Here is a 26,822-nt window from a genome sequence, read left to right as displayed (position 1 = left end):
TCTGTCTGTCTTTCTTTGTCTGTCTGTCTTTCTTTGTCTGTCTTTCTTTGTCTGTTTCCTTTTGTCTGTCTGTCTTTGTCTGTCTCTCTCTCTCTTCCTTCCCCCCACCACCAGTATCTGCTAGGCTAGTCATAATATATGCATTCTGTCTGTACCAAGGTCATATCTGGAGGCTCACGTTATGATTCCTGGGCCGTTCTAGGCCAAGAGGACTGAAACACATGTTTCTATTGAGTAATGTAGTGATAAGAGTCTGAGCTAGCTGGGACTCTAAACTTCAGCCCGACGCTTTCAATGTGTTTTTTGTTTTTTTAATAGGTTAGTTAAGAGACTTAACATAGAGGATTCAGCGCTTCACTAGTCTGTAGGAGAAACAATCAACCTCTGTTATCTAAAGGTGAAAAATACAACCGAAAACGCAAACTTCTTCACCTTTTACATTTCGCTGTTGATTGTTTCACCTACAGACGAGCATCTTGTCCGGGGGGGGGGGGGGGGGGGTGATGATATTGTACATGAAGCTGCCTCATGCTACAGAAACAGGAAATAGGGCTCCTTCCCTGGAGGTGGGGCTCCTTCCCTGGAGGTGGGGCTCCTTCCCTGGAGGTGGGGCTCCTTCCCTGGAGGTGGGGCTCCTTCCCTGGAGGTGGGGCTCCTTCCCTGGAGGTGGGGCTCCTTCCCTGGAGGTGGGGCTCCTTCCCTGGAGGTGGGGCTCCTTCCCTGGAGGTGGGGCTCCTTCCCTAGAGGTGGGGATCCTTCCCTGGAGGTGGGGCTCCTTCCCTGGAGGTGGGGCTCCTTCCCTGGAGGTGGGGCTCCTTCCCTGGAGGTGGGGCTCCTTCCCTAGAGGTGGGGCTCCTTCCCTGGAGGTGGGGCTCCTTCCCTGGAGGTGGGGCTCCTTCCCTGGAGGTGGGGCTCCTTCCCTGGAGGTGGGGCTCCTTCCCTGGAGGTGGGGCTCCTTCCCTGGAGGTGGGGCTCCTTCCCTGGAGGTGGGGCTCCTTCCCTAGAGGTGGGGATCCTTCCCTGGAGGTGGGGCTCCTTCCCTGGAGGTGGGGCTCCTTCCCTGGAGGTGGGGCTCCTTCCCTGGAGGTGGGGCTCCTTCCCTAGAGGCCTCCCTCCTTCCCTGGAGGTGGGGCTCCTTCCCTGGAGGTAGGGCTCCTTCCCTGGAGGTGGGGCTCCTTCCCTGGAGGTGGGGCTCCTTCCCTGGAGGTGGGGCTCCTTCCCTGGAGGTGGGGCTCCTTCCCTGGAGGTGGGGCTCCTTCCCTGGAGGTGGGGCTCCTTCCCTGGAGGTGGGGCTCCTTCCCTGGAGGTGGGGCTCCTTCCCTGGAGGTGGGGCTCCTTCCCTGGAGGTGGGGCTCCTTCCCTAGAGGCCTCCCTCCTTCCCTGGAGGTGGGGCTCCTTCCCTGGAGGTGGGGCTCCTTCCCTGGAGGTGGGGCTCCTTCCCTGGAGGTGGGGCTCCTTCCCTGGAGGTGGGGCTCCTTCCCTGGAGGTGGGGCTCCTTCCCTAGAGGCCGCTCTGGGACAAGACTAACTGTGACTTTCAATATCTCTTCCTTTCAGATCACAGACGTGTCGTTGCCAAACTACCTGGTGGCGTCGTCAGTCGGCCTGCTGCCCACACAGCTCCTAAACTCCTACCTGGGCACGACGCTGCGCACCATGGAGGACGTCATCGCAGAACAGAGCATCAGCGGATACCTTGTCTTCAGTCTACAGGTGAGTGAGAACAGAGAGTTGGATACCTTGTCTACAGGTGAATCAGAACAGAGAGTTGGATACCTTGTTTACAGGTGAGTCAGAACAGAGAGTCAGCGGATACCTTGTCTACAGGTGAGTGAGAACAGAGAGTCAGCGGATACCTTGTCTACAGGTGAGTCAGAACAGAGAGTCAGCGGATACCTTGTCTACAGGTGAGTCAGAACAGAGAGTTGAATACCTTGTCTACAGGTGAGTGAGAACAGAGAGTCAGCGGATACCTTGTCTACAGGTGAATCAGAACAGAGAGTTGGATACCTTGTCTACAGGTGAGTCAGAACAGAGAGTTGGATACCTTGTCTACAGGTGAGTCAGAACAGAGAGTTGGATACCTTGTCTACAGGTGAGTCAGAACAGAGAGTTGGATACCTTGTCTACAGGTGAGTCAGAACAGAGAGTTGGATACCTTGTCTACAGGTGAGTCAGAACAGAGAGTTGGATACCTTGTCTACAGGTGAGTCAGAACAGAGAGTTGGATACCTTGTCTACAGGTGAGTCAGAACAGAGAGTTGGATACCTTGTCTACAGGTGAGTCAGAACAGAGAGTTGGATACCTTGTCTACAGGTGAATCAGAACAGAGAGTTGGATACCTTGTCTACAGGTGAGTCAGAACAGAGAGTCAGCGGATACCTTGTCTACAGGTGAGTCAGAACAGAGAGTTGGATACCTTGTCTACAGGTGAGTCAGAACAGAGAGTTGGATACCTTGTCTACAGGTGAGTCAGAACAGAGAGTTGGATACCTTGTCTACAGGTGAGTCAGAACAGAGAGTTGGATACCTTGTCTACAGGTGAGTCAGAACAGAGAGTCAGGGGATACCTTGTCTACAGGTGAGTCAGAACAGAGAGTCAGGGGATACCTTGTCTACAGGTGAGTCAGAACAGAGAGTTGGATACCTTGTCTACAGGTGAGTCAGAACAGAGAGTTGGATACCTTGTCTACAGGTGAGTCAGAACAGAGAGTTGGATACCTTGTCTACAGGTGAGTCAGAACAGAGAGTCAGCGGATACCTTGTTTACAGGTGAATCAGAACAGAGAGTCAGCGGATACCTTGTCTACAGTCTACAGGTGAGTCAGAACAGAGAGTTGGATACCTTGTCTACAGGTGAGTCAGAACAGAGAGTCAGCGGATACCTTGTCTACAGGTGAGTCAGAACAGAGAGTTGGATACCTTGTCTACAGGTGAGTCAGAACAGAGAGTTGGATACCTTGTCTACAGGTGAGTCAGAACAGAGAGTTGGATACCTTGTCTACAGGTGAGTCAGAACAGAGAGTTGGATACCTTGTCTACAGGTGAGTCAGAACAGAGAGTTGGATACCTTGTCTACAGGTGAGTCAGAACAGAGAGTTGGATACCTTGTCTACAGGTGAGTCAGAACAGAGAGTTGGATACCTTGTCTACAGGTGAGTCAGAACAGAGAGTTGGATACCTTGTCTACAGGTGAGTCAGAACAGAGAGTTGGATACCTTGTCTACAGGTGAGTCAGAACAGAGAGTCAGCAGATTTTGAAAAAAAAGCAGACATTTGAATATCCCTTTGAGCATGGGGAAGTTATTAATTACACTTTGGATGGTGTATCAATACACCCAGTCACTATAAAGATACAGGCATCCTTCCTAACTCAATTACCAGAGGAGGAAACAGCTCAGGAATTTCACCATGAGGCCAATGGTGACTTTAAAACAGTTACAGAGTTTAATGGCTGTGATAGGAGAAAACTGAGGATGGATCAACATTGTAGTTACTCCACAATACGAACATAAGTGACCGGAAAGAAAGGAAGCCTGTACAGAATATTCCAACACGTGCATCCTGTTTGCAACTAACTTTTTGTCCTTAATACAAAGTGTTATGTTTGGTGCAAATCCAATACAACACATTTCTGAGTAACTCTCTCCATATTTTCATGCATAGTGGTGGCTGCATCATGTTATGGGTATGCTTCTAATCATTAAGGACTGGGGAGTTTGTCAGGATAAGAAAAGAAAGAGTGGAGATAAGCACAGACAAAATCCTAGAAAACCTGGTTCAGTCTGCTTTCCACCAGACACTGGGAGATGAATTCACCTTACAGCAGGACAATAACCTAAAACACAAGATCAAATCTACACTGGAGTTACTTACCAAGTAGACAGTGAATGAGTGGCCTAGTTAGTTTTGTCTTAAATCTGCTTAAAAAAAATCTATGGTAAGACCTGAAAATGCTTGTCTAACAATGATCAGTAAACCAATTTGACTGAGCTTGAAGATAAAAAATAGAATAATGGGCAAACGTTGCACATTCCAGGTGTGGAAAGCTTGTAGAGACTTACCCAGATTGACTCACAGCTATAATCACTGCCAAAAGTGCTTCTACCAAGTATTGACTCAAGGGGTGTGAATACTTACGTAAATGAGATATTTCTTTATTTCATTTTCTATACATTTTGCAAAAATGTCAAACTTTTTCTTTATGGGGTATTGTGTGTAGATGGATGACAGGAGGGACTGTTTTAATCCATTTTGAATTCAGGCTGTAACACAACAAAATGTGGAATAAGTCAAGGAGGATGAATACTTTCTGACGGCGTTGTAACTACTTTATCTTTAGTCTGAGCCAGCAGCAGGGGTCTGTCCCTAGGGGCCAGTTTTCCTTGACGCAGATTAAACCTAGTCCTGGACTCGAGTACTGTATACTCACTAGATATTCTCAATTCAAAGTGCCCCTTAGTCCAGGACCAGACTTAATCTTTGTCCTGAAAACCATCAACACTGCACCCAAATACCTTTTTGTTTAGAATGACAGTTCTTGGTTCTTCAGGTCAGACACCTTTTTTTTTTTTCAAGAGAACAATTCGATGAAGAACAACATGTTCATCAGCAACTAGACCCATAGGCAGCTACTGTCTCAGAAACGGGACATGGTGGATGGATGGATGAAGAAATTAAACCTTTCATTGATCTTCATCAGTATAGGATCTTCTGACAGTCAGCTTGCCTCATCTCTCTCAGATTTTCAGTATAGGACCTTCTGACAGTTAGCTTGCCTCATCTCTCTCAGATCTTCATCAGTATAGGATCTTCTGACAGTTAGCTTGCCTCATCTCTCTCAGATCTTCATCAGTATAGGATCTTCTGACAGTTAGCTTGCCTCATCTCTCTCAGATCTTCATCAGTATAGGATCTTCTGACAGTTAGCTTGCCTCATCTCTCTCAGAACTTCATCAGTATAGGATCTTCTGACAGTCAGCTTGCCTCATCTCTCTCAGATCTTCATCAGTATAGGATCTTCTGACAGTCAGCTTGCCTCATCTCTCTCAGATCTTCATCAGTATAGGATCTTCTGACAGTCAGCTTGCCTCATCTCTCTCAGATTTTCAGTATAGGACCTTCTGACAGTCAGCTTGCCTCATCTCTCTCAGATCTTCATCAGTATAGGATCTTCTGACAGTTAGCTTGCCTCATCTCTCTCAGATTTTCAGTATAGGATCTTCTGACAGTCAGCTTGCCTCATCTCTCTCAGATTTTCAGTATAGGACCTTCTGACAGTTAGCTTGCCTCATCTCTCTCAGATCTTCATCAGTATAGGACCTTCTGACAGTTAGCTTGCCTCATCTCTCTCAGATCTTCATCAGTATAGGATCTTCTGACAGTTAGCTTGCCTCATCTCTCTCAGATCTTCATCAGTATAGGATCTTCTGACAGTTAGCTTGCCTCATCTCTCTCAGATCTTCATCAGTATAGGATCTTCTGACAGTTAGCTTGCCTCATCTCTCTCAGATCTTCATCAGTATAGGATCTTCTGACAGTTAGCTTGCCTCATCTCTCTCAGATCTTCATCAGTATAGGATCTTCTGACAGTTAGCTTGCCTCATCTCTCTCAGATCTTCATCAGTATAGGATCTTCTGACAGTTAGCTTGCCTCATCTCTCTCAGATCTTCATCAGTATAGGATCTTCTGACAGTCAGCTTGCCTCATCTCTCTCAGATCTTCATCAGTATAGGATCTTCTGACAGTCAGCTTGCCTCATCTCTCTCAGATCTTCATCAGTATAGGATCTTCTGACAGTTAGCTTGCCTCATCTCTCTCAGATCTTCATCAGTATAGGATCTTCTGACAGTTAGCTTGCATCATCTCTTTCAGATCTTCATCAGTATAGGCCTCATGTTCCATGTGGTCCATCGGGCCCAGTTATTCTGTGGTTCTAAACCAGTGTGGTTCTAAACCATAGTTCTCTCTCTCTCAGATCATCATCCAGTATAGGTCTGATGTTCTACGTGGTATTAATTCCTTGGTTCTAAAACACGGTTCTGTTTCCCCCTCTCTCTCTCTCAGATCATCATCAGTATAGGCCTGATGTTCTACGTTGTCCATCGGGCCCAGGTGGAGCTGAATGCGGCCATCGCTGCCTGTCAGATGGAGCTGAAGACGTCGCACATGAACGGCACTCCCACCAATCACAGCGGCTTCACGTACTGCAGCAAGAGGGCGTCGGCCGGGGGCGGGATCATCAACGTGGTCTGATTCTTTTTTTTTAAATGTCTCCAAAACCCTGACTGGGATCGAACTGAACACCGGATTGGCCAGTGTAGCAGTTGTGATATCTGATAGGAGTGCCTTCCACGGTGAGGAGTCTGGAGTGAGGAGGACCTGCCAAATAGGGATGCTGATTGTGTGGATCTATAGGGCTTGTAGGTGCAGCTGAGGGGTGCCGGGTGTTTTAGTAGTCAGGTACGGTGGTGTCGTCATCACGGACTTACGCTTCGAACACACCGACGGCTTCGTCGCATTTTTGGTAAACCATAATTACATTAATTTCCAATTAAAACGCTGCGTTTGCCTTGCTGCATTGCGTTGCAGAGGCAGAGGAAGTTGCAGTTCGTTCTGTGTGGTGCAGATGTTGGATTTATCGAAGGTACGAGTCAAACTGTATGTGTAGACGGCTTGACAGAAATGGTAGCAGAAGGTGAAGGTGGAACTTTTCATGCACACGTATCCAAATGAGGCTGTCGGTGTGGTGGAAGAGTTAACCTGACTACTCTATACAGCACAGCTCACCATTCATATCTCAACGAGGCTGGCGGTGTGGTGGAAGAGTTAACCTGACTACTCTATACAGCACAGCTCACCATTCATATCTCCGAGACCAATGGCTTCTCTTCTACAGTGTGGGACCAGGGGCCAATGGCTTCTCTTCTACAGTGTGGGGCCAATGGCTTCTCTTCTACAGTGTGGGACCAGGGGCCAATGGCTTCTCTTCTACAGTGTGGGACCAGTGGCCAATGGCTTCTCTTCTACAGTATGGGACCAGGGGCCAATGGCTTCTCTTCTACACTGTGGGACCAGGGGCTATGCTATATGTTGAATTCATTTCCAATGATTAAATAAATAAATGGTTTAGTGCTAATGCACACTACGAGTTTTTTTTTATTCATTTTTTCCCTTGTTCTTCTCTTTCACTATAGGCCAGCGTTTCCCAAACTCAGTCCTGGGCCCCCAGGGTGCAACTTCTTGGTTATTGCCATAACACTACACAGCTGATTCAAATAATCTAAGCATGAAGATTTTTTTATTTATTGTAAAAAGGACAGTTTGGGAAACCCTGCTATAACTTACCTAGTATTTTATTTTTATTTCACCTTTGTTTAACCAGGTAGGCCAGTTGAGAACAAGTTCTCATTTACAACTGCGACCTGGCCAAGATGAAGCAAAGCAGTGCGACACAAACAACACAGAGATACCAATGGGATAAACAAACGTACAGTCCAATAACACAATAGGAAAAAGTCTATATACAGTGTGTGCAAAGGGCGTGAGGAGGTAAGGCAATAAATAGGCCATAGTAGCAAAGTAATTACAATTTAGCAAATTAACACTGGAGTGATAGATGTGCAGATGATGTGCAAGTAGAAATACTGGTGTGCGAAAGAGCAGAAAGTAAATAAAAACAATATGGGGATGAGGTAGGTAGATTGGGTGGGCTATTTACAGATGCAGTGATCGGTTAGCTGCTCAGATAGCTGATGTTTAAAGTTAGTGAGGGAAATGTAAGTCTCCAACTTCAGCGATTTTTGCAATTCGTTCCAGTCACTGCCAGCAGAGAACTGGAAGGAAAGGTGGCCAAAGGAGGTGTTGGCTTTGGGGATGATCAGTGAGATATACCTGCTGGAGCGCGTGCTACGGGTGGGTGCTATGGTGATGATATGATAAACCCTGCTATAACCTACCTAGTATGATAAACCCTGCTATAACCTACCTAGTATGATAAACCCTGCTATAACCTGCCTAGTATGATAAACCCTGCTATAACCTGATGATAAACCCTGCTATAACCTGATGATAAACCCTGCTATAACCTGCCTAGTATGATAAACCCTGCTATAACCTGCCTAGTATGATAAACCCTGCTATAACCTGATGATAAACCCTGCTATAACCTGCCTAGTATGATACAACCTGCTATAACCTGATGATAAACCCTGTTATAACCTGATGATAAACCCTGCTATAACCTGCTGATAAACCCTGCTATAACCTGCCTAGTATGATACACCCTGCTATAACCTGATGATAAACCCTGCTATAACCTGCCTAGTATGATAAACCCTGCTATAACCTGCTGATAAACCCTGCTATAACCTGCCAAGTATGATAAACCCTGCTATAACCTGATGATAAACCCTGCTATAACCTGCCTAGTATGATAAACCCTGCTATAACCTGATGATAAAGCCTGCTATAACATGCCTAGTATGATAAACCCTGCTATAACCTGATGGTAAACCCTGCTATAACCTGATGATAAACCCTGCTATAACCTGCCTAGTATGATACAACCTGCTATAACCTGATGATAAACCCTGCTATAACCTGATGATAAACCCTGCTATAACCTGCCTAGTATGATAAACCCTGCTATAACCTGATGGTAAACCCTGCTATAACCTGATGATAAACCCTGCTATAACCTGCCTAGTATGATACAACCTGCTATAACCTGATGATAAACCCTGCTATAACCTGATGATAAACCCTGCTATAACCTGCCTAGTATGATAAACCCTGCTATAACCTGATGATAAACCCTGCTATAACCTGATGATCAACCCTGCTATAACCTGCCTAGTATGATAAACCCTGCTATAACCTGATGATAAACCCTGCTATAACCTGCCTAGTATGATAAACCCTGCTATAACCTGATGATAAACCCTGCTATAACCTGATGATAAACCCTGCTATAACCTGCTGATAAACCCTGCTATAACCTGCCTAGTATTATACACCCTGCTATAACCTGATGATAAACCCTGCTATAACCTGCCTAGTATGATAAACCCTGCTATAACCTGATGATAAACCCTGCTATAACCTGATGATAAACCCTGCTATAACCTGATGATAAACCCTGCTATAACCTGCCTAGTATGATAAACCCTGCTATAACCTACCTAGTATGATAAACCCTGCTATAACCTGATGATAAACCCTGCTATAACCTGATGATAAACTCTGCTATAACCTGATGATAAACCCTGCTATAACCTGATGATAAACCCTGCTATAACCTGCCTAGTATGATACACCCTGCTATAACCTGATGACAAACCCTGCTATAACCTGCCTAGTATGATAAACCCTGCTATAACCTGATGATAAACCCTGCTATAACCTGCCTAGTATGATACACCCTGCTATAACCTGATGATAAACCCTGCTATAACCTGCCTAGTATGATACACCCTGCTATTACCTGATGATAAACCCTGCTATAACCTGATGATAAACCCTGCTATAACCTGCCTAGTATGATAAACCCTGCTATAACCTGCCTAGTATGATAAACCCTGCTATAACCTGATGATAAACCCTGCTATAACCTGCCTAGTATGATAAACCCTGCTATAGCCTGATGATAAACCCTGTTATAACCTGATGATAAACCCTGCTATAACCTGCCTAGTATGATACACCCTGCTATAACCTGATGATAAACCCTGCTATAACCTGATGATAAACCCTGCTATAACCTGCCTAGTATGATAAACCCTGCTATAGCGTGATGATAAACCCTGTTATAACCTGATGATAAACCCTGCTATAACCTGATGATAAACCCTGCTATAACCTGATGATAAACCCTGCTATAACCTGCCTAGTATGATAAACCCTGCTATAACCTACCTAGTATGAGAAACCCTGCTATAACCTGCCTAGTATGATAAACCCTGCTATAACCTGCTGATAAACCCTGCTATAACCTGCCTAGTATGATAAACCCTGCTATAACCTGCTGATAAACCCTGCTATAACCTGCCTAGTATGATAAACCCTGCTATAACCTGATGATAAACCCTGTTATAACCTGATGATAAACCCTGCTATAACCTGATGATAAACCCTGCTATAACCTACCTAGTATGATAAACCCTGCTGTAACCTACCTAGTATGATAAACCCTGCTATAACCTGCCTAGTATGATAAACCCTGCTATAACCTGATGATAAACCCTGCTATAACCTGCTGATAAACCCTGCTATAACCTGCCTAGTATGATAAACCCTGCTATAACCTGATGATAAACCCTGTTATAACCTGATGATAAACCCTGCTATAACCTGATGATAAACCCTGCTATAACCTGCCTAGTATGATAAACCCTGCTATAACCTGATGATAAACCCTGCTATAACCTGATGGTAAACCCTGCTATAACCTACCTAGTATGATAAACCCTGCTATAACCTGATGATAAACCCTGCTATAACCTGATGATAAACCCTGCTATAACCTGCCTTAGTCCATAGAGACATGCTATAACCTGCCTTAGTACATAGACATGCTATAACCTGCCTTAGTACATAGAGACATGCTATAACCTGCCTTAGTTCATAGAGACATGCTATAACCTGCCTTAGTCCATAGAGACATGCTATAACCTGCCTTAGTCCATAGAGACATGCTATAACCTGCCTTAGTACATAGACATGCTATAACCTGCCTTAGTCCATAGAGACATGCTATAACATGCCTTAGTACATAGACATGCTATAACCTGCCTTAGTCCATAGAGACATGCTATATTGCCAAACTACCACTACTTATCTTTACTGTCAGGTTCACTGGCAGAATGACGACGTATGGTTTAATGGTCAAAAGTAGTGCACTATATAGGGAATAGGGTGCCATCTGGGACGTAACTCTGTGTCTGTCATCAAATTTCAAATCAAATGTATTTGTAAAGCCCTTCTTACATCAGCTGATATCACAAAGTGCTGTACAGAAACCCAGCCTAAAACCCCAAACAGCAAGCAATGCAGGTGTAAAAGCACGCATGCTAATAATATAAATGTGAAAACTAGGAGTTTGTTGACTTCTGTTTTCATGTTCCCTCCAAACCTCCCCATGCATCACTTAATATTACACCGTTTTTTTGGGTTCATTTGATTTTATTATTATTTAATTGTGCCTTATTGTTTAAGATAGTCTCTATCAGTACTGGCTCGTGTTCATTGGGCACCTCCTTTCCACTAAATTGAATTTGTCCAATAAGAAACATTGGTTTTGAATAGGACCCAGGTCGTGACAAGACCGTCCACTGGTTTGGCCTGGAGGTCCTGTCCTGCCTGACCAATAGGAACAGTTATGCTTTGGCCTGGTTGTCCTTTGCTATCAGCCCGGGATCATTTTAGCAGCTCTGCAGTTCTGACAGGAACAGATGGAAAGGAGGAAATGTTGTGCCAAGGAGCCCTGAGTACATTATGGTCTGATTTACTGTAGGCTAGCTATCTAAACCATTCTGATTTACTGTATGCTAGCTAGCTAAACCATTCTGATTTACTGTTGGCTAGCTGACTTAACCATTCTGATTTACTGTAGGCTAGCTAGCTGGCTTAACCATTCTGAGTTACTGTAGGCTAGCTGAGCTTAACCATTCTGATTTACTGTAGGCTAGCTGACTTAACCATTCTGATTTACTGTAGGCTAGCTAGCTGGCTTAACCATTCTGATTTACTGTAGGCTAGCTGACTTAACCATTCTGATTTACTGTAGGCTAGCTAGCTGACTTAACCATTCTGATTTACTGTAGGCTAGCTGACTTAACCATTCTGATTTACTGTAGGCTAGCTAGCTGGCTTAACCATTTTGAGTTACTGTAGGCTATCTAGCTAGCTTAACCATTCTGATTTAACTTAGACACCACGTCATAACAATGGCGCCGGAGAAGAAGGCTGACGTTTTACGTGTCTGCAACCTATTGTGTTTTTGTTCGTTTATTTGCAACTTACTTTGTACATAATGTTGCTGCTACCGTCTCTTATGACCGAAAATAACTTCTGGACATCAGAACTGTGATTACTGGCCACGGACTGGCAGAATACTTTTTTCCTTTAACGAGTCTGACGAGCCAGACGCGAACGATATACTGCTTTCTCGGGAACAGGCCCAGATCCCCGTGAAGAGGCGGAGAAGAAGGGGCCTTCTGAGAATTCGTAGGCGATCGAATAAACCCCCACTTCCTTCCATTCTGCTAGCAAATGTGCAAAATAATAAAATCGATGACCTAGAGTTGAAGTGGGAAGTTTACATACACCTTAGCCAAATACATTTAAACTCAGTTTTTCACAATTCCTGACATTTAATCCTCGTAAAAATTCCCTGTCTTAGGTCAGGTAGAATCACCACTTTATTTTAAGAATGTGAAATGTCAGAATAATAGTAGAGAGAAGCTTTTATTTCTTTCATCACATTCCCAGTGGGTCAGAAGTTTACATACACTCAATTAGTATTTGGTAGCATTGCCTTTAAATTGTTTAACTTGGGTCAAACATTTCGGGTAGCCTTCCACAAGCTTCCCACAAAGTTGGGTGAATTTTGGCCAATTCCTCCTGACAGAGCTGGTGTAACTGAGTCAGGTTTACAGGCCTCCTTGCTCGCACATGCTTGTTCAGTTCTGCCCACAAATGTTCTATAGGATTGAGTTCAGGGCTTTGTGATGACCACTTCAATACCTTGACGTTGTTGTCCTTAAGCCATTTAACCACAACTTTGAAAGTATGCTTGGGGTCATTGTCCATTTGGAAGACCCATTTGCGACCAAGCTTTAACTTCCTGACTGATGTTTTGAGATGTTGCTTCAATATATCCACATCATTTTCCTCCTCATGATGCCATCTATTTTGTGAAGTGCACCAGTCCCTCCTGCAGCAAAGCACCCCCACAACATGATGCTGCCACCCCCGTCTTTCAAGGTTGGGATGGTGTTCTTCGGCTTACAAGACTCCCCCTTTTTCCTCCAAACATAACGATGGTCATTATGGCCAAACAGTTCTATTTTTGTTTCATCAGACCAGAGGACATTTCTCCAAAAAGTATGATCTTTGTCCCCATGTGCAGTTGCAAACCGTGGTCTGGCTTTTTTATGGAGTTTTGGAGCCTGTGGCTTCTTCCTTGCTGAGAGGCCTTTCAGGTTATGTCAATATAGGACTTGTTTTACTGTGCATATAGATACTTTTGTACCTGTTTCCTCCAGCATCTTCACAAGGTCCTTTGCTGTTGTTCTGGGATTGATTTGCACTTTTCGCACCAAAGTACGTTCATCTCTAGGAGACAGAACGCGTCTCCTTCCTGAGCGGTATGACGGCTGCGTGGTCCCATGGTGTTTATACTTGCGTATTATTGTTTGTTCAGATGAGCGTGGTACCTTCAGGCGTTTGGAAATTGCTCCCAAGGATGAACCAGACTTGTAGAAGTCTACAATTTTTTTCTGAGGTCTTGGCTGATTTCTTTTGATTTTCCCATGATGTCAAGCAAAGAGGCACTGAGTTTGAAGGTAGGCCTTGAAATACATCCACAGGTACACCTCCAATTGACTCAAATGATGTCAATTAACCTGTCAGAAGCTTCAAAAGCCATGACAGCATTTTCTGGAATTTTCCAAGCTGTTTAAAGGCACAGTCAACTTAGTGTATGTAAACTTCTGACCCACTGCAATTGTGATACAGTGAAATAAACTGTCTGCAAAAATTACTTGTGCCATGCACAAAGTAGATGTCCTAACCGACTTGCCAAACTATAGTTTGTTAACAAGAAATTTGTTAAGTGGTTGAAAAACGAGTTTTAATGATTCCAACCTAAGTGTATGTAAACTTCAACTGTACGAGGAAGGTTAAACTACCAGCAGGACATTAAAAACTGTAATATCTTACGGAGTCGTATCTGAGCGACGACACTATCAACAACCACCTGGCTGGTTACGTGCTGTACCGGCAGGATAGAACAGCGGCGACAGACTATGTATTTTTGTAAATAACAGCTGGTGCATGATATCTAAGGAAGTCTCTAACTATTGCTCGCCTGAGGTAGAGTATCTCATGATAAGCTATAGACCACACTATTTATCGAGAATTTTCATCTGTATTTTTCGTAGCTGTTTACATACCACCTCAGTCAGAGGCTGGCACTAAGACGGCATTGACTGAGCTGTATTCCGCCATAAGCAAACAAGAAAATGCTCACCCAGAGGAGGCACTCCTAGTGGCCGGAGACTTTAATGTAGGGAAACTTAAGTCCGTTTTACCGCATTTCTATCAGCATGTTAAATGTGCAACCAGAGGAAAAAAAACTCAGGACCACCTTTACTCCACACACAGAGATGCATACAAAGCTCTCCCTCCCCTCCATTTGGCAAATCTGACCATAATTCTATCCTCCTGATTCCTGCTTACAAGCTAAAACTAAAGCAGGAAGCACTAGTGACTCAGTCTATAAAAAAAGTGGTTAGATGAAGCAGATGCTAAACTACAGGACTGTTTTGCTATGACAGACTGGAATATGTTCCGGGATTCCTCCGAAGGCATTGAGGAACACACCACATCAGTGTTTGGCTTCATCAATTCGTACATCGATGACGTCATCCCCACAGTGACCGTATGTATGTACATACCCCAACCAGAAGCCATGGATTACAGGCAACATCCGCGCTGAGCTAAAGGCTAGAGCTGCCGCTTTCAAGGAGCGGGACTCTAACCCGGAAGATTATAAGAAATCCCGCTATGCCCTCCGACAATCCATCAAACAGGCAAAGCTTCAATACAGGACTAAGATCGAATCGTACTACACCAGCTCTGACGCTCGTCGGATGTGGCAGGGCCTGCAAACCATTACAGACTACAAAGGGAACCACAGCCGAGAGCTGCCTAGTGACACGAGCCTACCAGACAAGCTAAACTACTTTTATGCTCGTTTCGAGGCAAATAACACTGAAAGATGCATGAGAGCACCAGCTGTTCTGGAAGACTGTGTGATCACCTCTCCGCAGCCGATGTGAGTAAGACCTTTAGACAGGTCAACATTCACAAGGCCGCAGGGCCACACGGATTACCAGGACGTGTACTGCGAGCATGCGCTGACCAAATGGCAAGTGTCTTCACTGATATTTTGAACCTCTCCCTGTCCGAGTCTGTAATACCAACATGCTTCAAGCAGACCACCATAGTCCCTGTGCCCAAGAACACTAAGGTAACCTGCCTAAATGACTATAGACCCGTAGCACTCACGTCTGTAGCCATGAAAGGCTGGTCATGGCTCACATCAACACCATCATCCCAGAAACCCTAGACCCACTCCAATTTGCATACTGCCCAAGCAGATCCACAGATGATGCAATCTCTATTGCACTCCACACGCCCTTTTCCACCTGGACAAAAGGAACACCTATGTGAGAATGCTATTCATTGACTACAGCTCAGCGTTCAACACCATAGTGCCCTTAAAGCTCATCAATAAGCTAAGGACCCTGGGACTAAACAGCTCCCTCTGCAACTGGATCCTGGACTTCCTGATGGACCACCCCCAGGTGGTAAGAGTAGGTAACAACACACCCGTCATGCTGATCCTCAACAGAGGGGCCATTCAGGGGTGCGTGCTCAGTCCTGTTCTGTACTCCCTGTTCACACATGACTGCACGGCCAGGCACGACTCCAACACCATAATTAAGTTTGCCGATGACACAACAGTGGTAGGTCTGATAAACGACGAGACAGCCTATAGGGAGGAGGTCAGAGACCTGGCCGTGTGGGGCCAGGACAACAACCTCTCCCACAATGTGATCAAGACAAAGGAGATGATTGTGGACTACAGGAAAAAAAGGACTGAGCACGCCCCCATTCTCATCGACGAGGCTGCAGTGGAGCAGGTTGAGAGCTTCAAGTTCCTTGTAGTCCACATCAACAACAAACTAACATGGTCCAAGCACAGCAAGACAGTCGTGAAGAGGGCACAACAAAACCTATTCCCCCTCAGGAGACTGAAAAGATTTGGCATAGGTCCTCAGATCCTCAAAAGGTTCTACAGCTGCACCATCGAGAGCATTCTGACTGGTTGCATCACTGTCTGGTATGGCAACTGCTCGGCCTCCGACCACAAGGCTCTACAGAGGGTAGGTTAGGGGCTCGTAAGTAAGCATTTCACTGTAAGATTTACACCTGTTGTATTCGGGGCGCATGTGATTAATACAATTGGATTTAAATACAGGGATATAACCTTAGATACAATATCTTCACACAGGGTTATAACCATAGATACCACATCTACACACAGGGATATAACCATAGATACCACATCTACACAACCATAGATACCACATCTACATACAGGGTTATAACCTTACATACCACATCTACATACAGGGATATAACCATAGATACCACATCTACACAACCTTAGATACCACATCTACATACAGGAATATAACCATAGATACCACATCTACACAACCATAGATACCACATCTACATACAGGGATATAACCATAGATACCACATCTACATCCTGAGGATGGCTCACCTCTCACAGTTCTGGGTGACTTTAACCTCCCCACGTCTACCTTTGACTCATTCCTCTCTGCCTCCTTCTTTCCACTCCTCTCCTCTTTTGACCTCACCCTCTCACCTTCCCCCCCTACTCACAAGGCAGGAAATACGCTTGACCTCATCTTTACTAGATGCAGTTCTTCCACTAATCTCATTGCAACTCCCCTCCAAGTCTCCGACCACTACCTTGTATCCTTTTCCCTCTCGCTCTCATCCAACACTTCTCACTCTGCCCCTACTCGGATGGTATTGCGCCGTCCCAACCTTCGCTCTCTCTCTCCCGCTACTCTCTCCTCTTCCATCCTATCATCTCTTCCCTCTGCTCAAACCTTCTCCAACCTATCTCCTGATTCTGCCTCCTCAACCCTCCTCTCCTCCCTTTCTGCATCCTTTGATTTTCTCTGTCCCCTATCCTCCAGGCCGGCTCGGTCCTCCCCTCCTGCTCCGTGGCTCGACGACTCACTGCGAGCTCACAGAACAGGGCTCCGGGCAGCCGAGCGGAAATGGAGGAAAACTCGCCTCCCTGCGGACCTGGCATCCTTTCACTCCCTCCTCTCTACATTCTCCTCTTCTGTCTCTGCTGCTAAAGCCACTTTCTACCACTCTAAATTCCAAGCATCTGCCTCTAACCCTAGGAAACTCTTTGCCACCTTCTCCTCCCTCCTGAATCCTCCTCCCCCTCCCCCCCCCCCCCTCCTCCCTCTCTGCGGATGACTTCGTCAACCATTTTGAAAAGAAGGTTGACGACATCCGATCCTCGTTTGCTAAGTCAAACGACACTGCTGGTCCTGCTCACACTGCCCTACCCTGTGCTTTGACCTCTTTCTCCCCTCTCTCTCCAGATGAAATCTCGCGTCTTGTGACGGCCGGCCGCCCAACAACCTGCCCACTTGACCCTATCCCCTCCTCTCTTCTCCAGACCATTTCCGGAGACCTTCTCCCCTACCTCACCTCGCTAATCAACTCATCCTTGACCGCTGGCTACGTCCCTTCCGTCTTCAAGAGAGCGAGAGTTGCACCCCTTCTGAAAAAACCTACACTCGATCCCTCCGATGTCAACAACTACAGACCAGTATCCCTTCTTTCTTTTCTCTCCAAAACTCTTGAACGTGCCGTCCTTGGCCAGCTCTCCTGCTATCTCTCTCAGAATGACCTTCTTGATCCAAATCAGTCAGGTTTCAAGACTGGTCATTCAACTGAGACTGCTCTTCTCTGTGTCACGGAGGCTCTCCGCACTGCTAAAGCTAACTCTCTCTCCTCTGCTCTCATCCTTCTAGACCTATCTGCTGCCTTTGATACTGTGAACCATCAGATCCTCCTCTCCACCCTCTCCGAGCTGGGCATCTCCGGCGCGGCCCACGCTTGGATTGCGTCCTACCTAACAGGTCGCTCCTACCAGGTGGCGTGGCGAGAATCTGTCTCCGCACCACGTGCTCTCACCACTGGTGTCCCCCAGGGCTCTGTTCTAGGCCCTCTCCTATTCTCGCTTTACACCAAGTCACTTGGCTCTGTCATATCCTCACATGGTCTCTCCTATCATTGCTATGCAGACGACACACAATTAATCTTCTCCTTTCCCCCTTCTGATAACCAGGTGGCGAATCGTATCTCTGCATGTCTGGCAGACATATCAGTGTGGATGACGGATCACCACCTCAAGCTGAACCTCGGCAAGACGGAGCTGCTCTTCCTCCCGGGGAAGGACTGCCCGTTCCATGATCTCGCCATCACGGTTGACAACTCCCTTGTGTCCTCCTCCCAGAGTGCTAAGAACCTTGGTGTGACCCTGGACAACACCCTGTCGTTCTCCACTAACATCAAGGCGGTGACCCGATCCTGTAGGTTCATGCTCTACAACATTCGCAGAGTACGACCCTGCCTCACACAGGAAGCGGCGCAGGTCCTAATCCAGGCACTTGTCATCTCCCGTCTGGATTACTGCAACTCGCTGTTGGCTGGGCTCCCTGCCTGTGCCATTAAACCCCTACAACTCATCCAGAACGCCGCAGCCCGTCTGGTGTTCAACCTTCCCAAGTTCTCTCACGTCACCCCGCTCCTCCGCTCTCTCCACTGGCTTCCAGTTGAAGCTCGCATCCGCTACAAGACCATGGTGCTTGCCTACGGAGCTGTGAGGGGAACGGCACCTCCGTACCTTCAGGCTCTGATCAGGCCCTACACCCAAACAAGGGCACTGCGTTCATCCACCTCTGGCCTGCTCGCCTCCCTACCTCTGAGGAAGCACAGTTCCCGCTCAGCCCAGTCAAAACTGTTCGCTGCTCTGGCACCCCAATGGTGGAACAAGCTCCCTCACGACGCCAGGACAGCGGAGTCAATCACCACCTTCCGGAGACACCTGAAACCCCACCTCTTTAAGGAATACCTAGGATAGGATAAAGTAATCCTTCTAACCCCCCCCTTAAAAGATTTAGATGGTTGTTCCACTGGATATTATAAGGTGAATGCACCAATTTGTAAGTCGCTCTGGATAAGAGCGTCTGCTAAATGACTTAAATGTAATGTAATGTAATACAGGGTCCCTGTGTGTTGATGTGGTGTCTATGGTTGTGTAGATGTGGTATCTATGGTTATAACCCTGTGTGTAGATGTGGTATCTATGGTTATATCCCTGTGTGTAGATGTGGTATCTATGGTTGTGTAGATGTGGTATCTATGGTTATAACCCTGTGTGTAGATGTGGTATCTATGGTTATATCCCTGTGTGTAGATGTGGTATCTATGGTTATAACCCTGTGTGTAGATGTGGTATCTATGGTTATATCCCTGTGTGTAGATGTGGTATCTATGGTTGTGTAGATGTGGTATATATGGTTATAACCCTGTGTGTAGATGTGGTATCTATGGTTATAACCCTGTGTGTAGATGTGGTATCTATGGTTATATCCCTGTGTGTAGATGTGGTATCTATGGTTATAACCCTGTGTGTAGATGTGGTATCTATGGTTATATCCCTGTGTGTAGATGTGGTATCTATGGTTATAACCCTGTGTGTAGATGTGGTATCTATGGTTATATCCCTGTGTGTAGATGTGGTATCTATGGTTGTGTAGATGTGGTATCTATGGTTGTGTAGATGTGGTATCTATGGTTATAACCCTGTGTGCAGATGTGGTATCTATGGTTGTGTAGATGTGGTATCTATGGTTATAACCCTGTGTGTAGATGTGGTATCTATGGTTATAACCCTGTGTGCAGATGTGGTATCTATGGTTGTGTAGATGTGGTATCTATGGCTATATCCCTGTGTGTAGATGTGGTATCTATGGTTATAACCCTGTGTGTAGATGTGGTATCTATGGTTATAACCCTGTGTGTAGATGTGGTATCTATGGTTGTGTAGATGTGGTATATATGGTTATAACCCTATGTGTAGATGTGGTATCTATGGTTATAACCCTGTGTGTAGATGTGGTATCTATGGTTATAACCCTGTGTGTAGATGTGGTATCTATGGTTATATCCCTGTGTGTAGATGTGGTATCTATGGTTGTGTAGATGTGGTATCTATGGTTATAACCCTGTGTGTAGATGTGGTATCTATGGTTATATCCCTGTGTGTAGATGTGGTATCTATGGTTATAACCCTGTGTGTAGATGTGGTATCTATGGTTATATCCCTGTGTGTAGATGTGGTATCTATGGTTGTGTAGATGTGGTATCTATGGTTGTGTAGATGTGGTATCTATGGTTATAACCCTGTGTGTAGATGTGGTATCTATGGTTATAACCCTGTGTGTAGATGTGGTATCTATGGCTATATCCCTGTGTGTAGATGTGGTATCTATGGTTATAACCCTGTGTGTAGATGTGGTATCTATGGTTGTGTAGATGTGGTATCTATGGTTGTGTAGATGTGGTATCTATGGTTATAACCCTGTGTGTAGATGTGGTATCTATGGTTATATCCCTGTGTGTAGATGTGGTGTCTATGGTTGTGTAGATGTGGTATCTATGGTTATATCCCTGTGTGTAGATGTGGTATCTATGGTTGTGTAGATGTGGTATATATGGTTATATCCCTGTGTGTAGATGTGGTATCTATGGTTATATCCCTGTGTGTAGATGTGGTATCTATGGTTGTGTAGATGTGGTATATATGGTTATAACCCTGTGTGTAGATGTGGTATCTATGGTTATAACCCTGTGTGTAGATGTGGTATCTATGGTTATAACCCTGTGTGTAGATGTGGTATCTATGGTTATATCCCTGTGTGTAGATGTGGTATCTATGGTTGTGTAGATGTGGTATCTATGGTTATAACCCTGTGTGTAGATGTGGTATCTATGGTTATATCCCTGTGTGTAGATGTGGTATCTATGGTTATATCCCTGTATGTAGATGTGGTATCTATGGTTATATCCCTGTGTGTAGATGTGGTATCTATGGTTGTGTAGATGTGGTATCTATGGTTATAACCCTGTGTGTAGATGTGGTATCTATGGTTATATCCCTGTGTGTAGATGTGGTATCTATGGTTATATCCCTGTATTTAGATGTGGTATCTATGGTTATATCCCTGTATGTAGATGTGGTATCTATGGTTATATCCCTGTATGTAGATGTGGTCCTGACTTGTCACAACAGGAACTACTGATGATGCCAGATGTTATTTTCTGGGCCAGATTACAAGTAAAGGCTTATCAAATGTCAGCAGAAGTTAGATTTGACCTAGTTATTAGTAGTTATGTATTCCTTTAGATTTTATATGAGAACTGTTATGTTTTTGTCACAACGTCCACAGAAGGCGGCGCCTCTCCCCGGTCGTCATCGCCGGCCTACTAGCTGCCACCGATCTACGTTTCTGTGTCTGTTGGTTATGTCTGTTTTTAGTCTGCACCTGTTCCTTGTTTGTCATTAGTGGGGGGGGGGTATTTAGTTTGTCTGTTTTCGTGCTACGTTTATTGTAGTGGGCAGGATGTATGTATGCATTGGATTACGCAACGTATTTGGATAGGCATTAGGGTTGCCGGGCTGCGCCCTGTCTATTTTGAGTTTGGAGCTGTTCTCTTCCTTTTTGTTGACTGTGTACCCTGCCTTGTCGCTGTGTTTTGCCCTTGGCTGTATTAAACGTTTTGTTCAACGGACCTCCGCGTCCTGCGCCTGACCATAGATACCCCTTTCCTGCTATCTCGGGGGAACGTGACAGTTTTTACGTTTTTAAACGATACAACGAGAAGTTTTTCAGTCTAAAACCTAGACAGAGCAATATTTTCATAATGTGAACAACATACAAGAATCTATTGATCCAGATTCAAGCTGGTTTAAGAATTCACTAGTATGTAAAATGGTACATCTTAAGACCAACAATCAAACATGAAATGAATACGATCATATTAAATGACATATCTGTATTGTGGTGGTGCTCTGATGGTAAAGCTCTAATACTGTATTCTGACAAGGGCTTCTTCCAAACATCTGGTTTGGTCCCTGTTTTGTTCCCAAGCTTGACATCTCTCTCTTTCATAGCCTGGTCCCAGACCTGTTTGTGCTGTCCTGCCAAAAATGACCATAGACACCAGGCTCTCTCTCTTCCATCTTTTCTCATTCTTCTTCTCTGGTTTTGGAAGCAGCTTCAGAGTATGGTTGTCTTTCTCAAAAAGCTGTTGAATACATTGTATTCGGAAAGTAAGTATTCACACCGCTTGGCACGTTACAGCCTTATTCTAAGATAGATTAAATTGGGGTTTTTTCACACAATACCCCATAATGACAAAGCAAAAACAGGTTTTTAGACATTTTTTGCCTTCTGAAATATAACATTTACTCAGTACTTTGTTGAAGCACCTTTGGCAGCGATTTACAGCCTCGAGTCTTCTTGGGTATGACGCTACAAGCTTGGCACACCTGTATTTGGGGAGTTTCTACCATTCTTCTCTGCAGATCCTCTCAAGCTCTCTCAGGTTGGATGGGGAGCGTTGCTGCACAGCTATTTTCAGGTCTCTCCAGAGTTGTTCGATCGGGTTCAAGTCCGGGCTCTGGCTGGGCCACTCAAGTATATTGAGACTTGTCCCGAAGCCACTCCTGTGTTGTCTTGGCTGTGTGCTTAGGGTCGTTGTCCTGTTGGAAGGTGAACCTTCGCCCCAGTCTGAGGTCCTGAGTGCTCTGGAGCAGGTTTTCATCAAGGATCTCTCTGTACTTTGCTCTGTTCATCTTTCCCTCGATCCTGACTAGTCTCCCAATCCCTGCCACCACCATGCTTCACCGTAGGGATGGTGCCAGGTTTCCTCCAGACATGATGCTTGGCATTCAGGCCAAAGAGTCTTGGTTTCATCAGACCAGAGAATCTTGTTTCTCATGGCCAGAGTCGTTTTGGTGCCTTTTGTCAAACTTCAAGCAGGCTGTCATGTGCATTTTACTGATGAGTGGCTTCCGTCTGGCCACTCCACCATAAAGTCCTGATTGGTGGAGTGCTGCAGAGATGGTTGTCCTTCTGGAAGGATCTCCCATCTCCACAGAGGAACTTTGGAGCTCTGTCAGATTGACCATCAGGTTCTTGGTCACCTCACTGATTTGGTCTCCCCTGATTTGTCAGATTGGCCGAGTGGACAGCTTTAGGAAGAGTCTTGGTGGTTCCAAACTTCTTTCATTTAAGAATGATGGAGGCCACTGTGTTCTTGGGGACCTTCAATGCTGCAGACATTTTTTGGTACCCTTCCCCAGATCTGTGCCACGACACAATCCTGTCTCGGAGGACAGGTGTGTGCCTTTCCAAATCATGTCTAATCAATATAATTTACCACAGGTGGACTCCAATCAAGTTGTAGAAACATCTCAAGGATGATCAATGGAAACAGGATGCACCTGAGATCAATTTAGAGTCTCATAGCAAACGGTCTGAATACTTATTTAAATAAGGTATGGATGTTTTATTTTTTTATACATTTCCAAAAATGTCTTAAAACCTGTTATCGCTTTGTCATTCTGGTATATGACTTCTTCACTGTTTCTGCTTAACTTATAAATCATGTTAAACATAAAGACACAAACAACATTTGTTTTCTTTTGGAAATTCATGATTTCAAGCTCAATTGATTGAAACTATTGAATACTTGTACAGTAAATGCATCTTTTAACAGCTGGTCCAGGGTCAAATTGTTGTTTAACTCAATGGTAAGGAGTAGGACGGGGGTTGAGAAAGAGATGACTCTAGAACAGATGTTAACATCCTGAAAAGTGTGCAGAAATGTGATGACGGGACCGTATTGATGTTGATTGAACTGAACGATATTAACGGGCAGAATCATACAAGCCCCTGGCTTGGGCTATAACGTCATAGCCTGGATCCCAGATCTGTGTGCGTTGTCTTGCCAACTCCTATCTATGGTGACAATGACCATTGTAGTTAGCCTGGCCCCAGATCTGTTTTTGTGCTTTTGCCTACTTCATGCTGTCCTTTCACGTCAAGACAAGGAGTGGCAAGGTGGTACAAACAGACTGGTACCCATGCTACATTGGAGTTAGCTAGACCACACAAGCAGATCTGGGATCCAGGCTAACAACCTGCCTTGTACCTCCTGCTTTTTGAGACCTGTAGAGACACATCACCATCAGACCCCCTTGGGTTGTGCCATGGCGGAGATCGTTGTGGGCTATACTCGGCCTTGTCTTAGGACGGTAAGTTGGTGGTTGGAGACATCCCTCTAGTGGTGTGGGGGCTGTGCTTTGGCAAAGTGGGTGGGGTTATATCCTGCCTGTTTGGCCCTGTCTGGGGGTTTCATCGGATGGGGCCACAGTGTCTCCTGACCCCTCCTGTCTCAGCCTTCAGTATTTATGCTGCAGTAGTTTATGTGTCGGGGGGCTAGGGTCAGTCTGTTACATCTGGAGTATTTCTCTTGTCTTATCCGGTGTCCTGTGTGAATTTAAATATGCTCTCTCTAATTCTCTCTTTCTCTCTTTCTTTCTTTCTCTCGGAGGACCTGAGCCCTAGGACCATGCCTCAGGACTACCTGGTATGATGACTCCTTGCTGTCCCCAGTCCACCTGGCCGTGCTGCTGCTCCAGTTTCAACTGTTCTGCCTGCGGCTATGGAACCCTGACCTGTTCACCGGACGTGCTTGTTGCACCCTCGACAACTACTATGATTATTATTATTTGACCATGCTGGTCATTTATGAACATTTTAACATCTTGACCATGTTCTGTTATAATATCCACCCTGCACAGCCAGAAGAGGACTGGCCACCCCTCATAGCCTGGTTTCTTTCTAGGGAGTTTTTCCTAGCCACCGTGCTTCTTTCACATGCATTGCTTGCTGTTTGGGGTTTTAGGCTGGGTTTCTGTACAGCACTTTGAGATATCAGCTGATGTAAGAAGGGCTATATAAATACATTTGATTTGATTTGATCAGACAAACCAACTCTACTCTGTCCAGACCTGTAGAGACACGTCGCCATCTACCGTCACCCTCCCAGCGCCTGGAGGAACACGGCCATCTACCGTCTGGAGGAACACGGCCATCTACCGTCTGGAGGAACACGACCATCTACCGTCACCCTCCCAGCGCCTGGAGGAACACGACCATCTACCGTCTGGAGGAACACGGCCATCTACCGTCACCCTCCCAGAACCTGGAGGAACACGGCCATCTACCATCTGGAGGAACACGGCCATCTACCGTCACCCTCCCAGAACCTGGAGGAACACGGCCATCTACCGTCTGGAGGAACACGACCATCTACCGTCGCCCTCCCAGCGCCTGGAGGAACACGGCCATCTACCGTCACCCTCCCAGCGCCTGGAGGAACACGGCCATCTACCGTCTGGAGGAACACGGCCATCTACCGTCACCCTCCCAGCGCCTGGAGGAACACGGCCATCTACCGTCACCCTCCCAGAACCTGGAGGAACACGACCATCTACCGTCTGGAGGAACACGGCCATCCACCGTCTGGAGGAACACGGCCATCTACCGTCACCCTCCCAGCGCCTGGAGGAACACGGCCATCTACCGTCACCCTCCCAGAACCTGGAGGAACACGGCCATCTACCGTCACCCTCCCAGCGCCTGGAGGAACACGGCCATCTACCGTCACCCTCCCAGAACCTGGAGGAACACGACCATCTACCGTCTGGAGGAACACGACCATCTACCGTCTGGAGGAACACGGCCATCTACCGTCACCCTCCCAGAACCTGGAGGAACACGACCATCTACCGTCTGGAGGAACACGGCCATCTACCGTCACCCTCCCAGAACCTGGAGGAACACGACCATCTACCGTCGCCCTCCCAGAACCTGGAGGAACACGGCCATCTACCGTCGCCCTCCCAGAACCTGGAGGAACACGACCATCTACCGTCTGGAGGAACACGACCATCTACCGTCTGGAGGAACACGGCCATCTACCGTCGCCCTCCCAGAACCTGGAGGAACACGACCATCTACCGTCTGGAGGAACACGGCCATCTACCGTCACCCTCCCAGCGCCTGGAGGAACACGGCCATCTACCGTCACCCTCCCAGCGTCTGGAGGAACACGACCATCTACCGTCTGGAGGAACACGGCCATCTACCGTCACCCTCCCAGAACCTGGAGGAACACGGCCATCTACCGTCACCCTCCCAGAACCTGGAGGAACACGACCATCTACCGCCTGGAGGAACACGGCCATCTACCGCCTGGAGGAACACGGCCATCTACCGTCTGGAGGAACACGACCATCTACCGTCACCCTCCCAGCGCCTGGAGGAACACGACCAATTACCGTCTGGAGGAACACGGCCATCTACCGTCACCCTCCCAGAACCTGGAGGAACACGGCCATCTACCGTCACCCTCCCAGCGCCTGGAGGAACACGGCCATCTACCGTCTGGAGGAACACGGCCATCCACCGTCTGGAGGAACACGGCCATCTACCGTCACCCTCCCAGCGCCTGGAGGAACACGGCCATCTACCGTCACCCTCCCAGAACCTGGAGGAACACGGCCATCTACCGTCACCCTCCCAGCGCCTGGAGGAACACGGCCATCTACCGTCACCCTCCCAGAACCTGGAGGAACACGACCATCTACCGTCACCCTCCCAGCGCCTGGAGGAACACGGCCATCTACCGTCACCCTCCCAGAACCTGGAGGAACACGACCATCTACCGTCTGGAGGAACACGACCATCTACCGTCTGGAGGAACACGGCCATCTACCGTCACCCTCCCAGAACCTGGAGGAACACGACCATCTACCGTCTGGAGGAACACG

General features: G+C 46.5%; 1 protein-coding gene across 1 annotated transcript in view; it reads left to right on the top strand.

Moving 5' to 3' along the window:
- The window catches only part of LOC106570755 (transmembrane protein 64), a 28,875-nt gene extending 21,736 nt beyond the window's left edge, over nt 1–7,139 (top strand). The window contains exons 2-3 of the mRNA XM_014143242.3: nt 1,557–1,712; nt 6,068–7,139. Of these exons, the coding sequence (XP_013998717.1) occupies nt 1,557–1,712; nt 6,068–6,256 (345 nt within the window). The 3' untranslated portion in view covers nt 6,257–7,139. The remainder of the gene's footprint in view (nt 1–1,556; nt 1,713–6,067) is intronic.
- Nucleotides 7,140–26,822: the final 19,683 nt, after the last annotated feature.

The sequence above is a fragment of the Salmo salar genome, chromosome 14, assembly GCF_965601325.2.
Source record: "Salmo salar chromosome 14, fSalSal1, whole genome shotgun sequence".
NCBI classification, from domain to species: domain Eukaryota; kingdom Metazoa; phylum Chordata; class Actinopteri; order Salmoniformes; family Salmonidae; genus Salmo; species Salmo salar.
The sequence above is the reverse complement of the archived record's forward strand: the minus strand, read 5'-3'. Positions and strand labels throughout refer to the sequence as shown.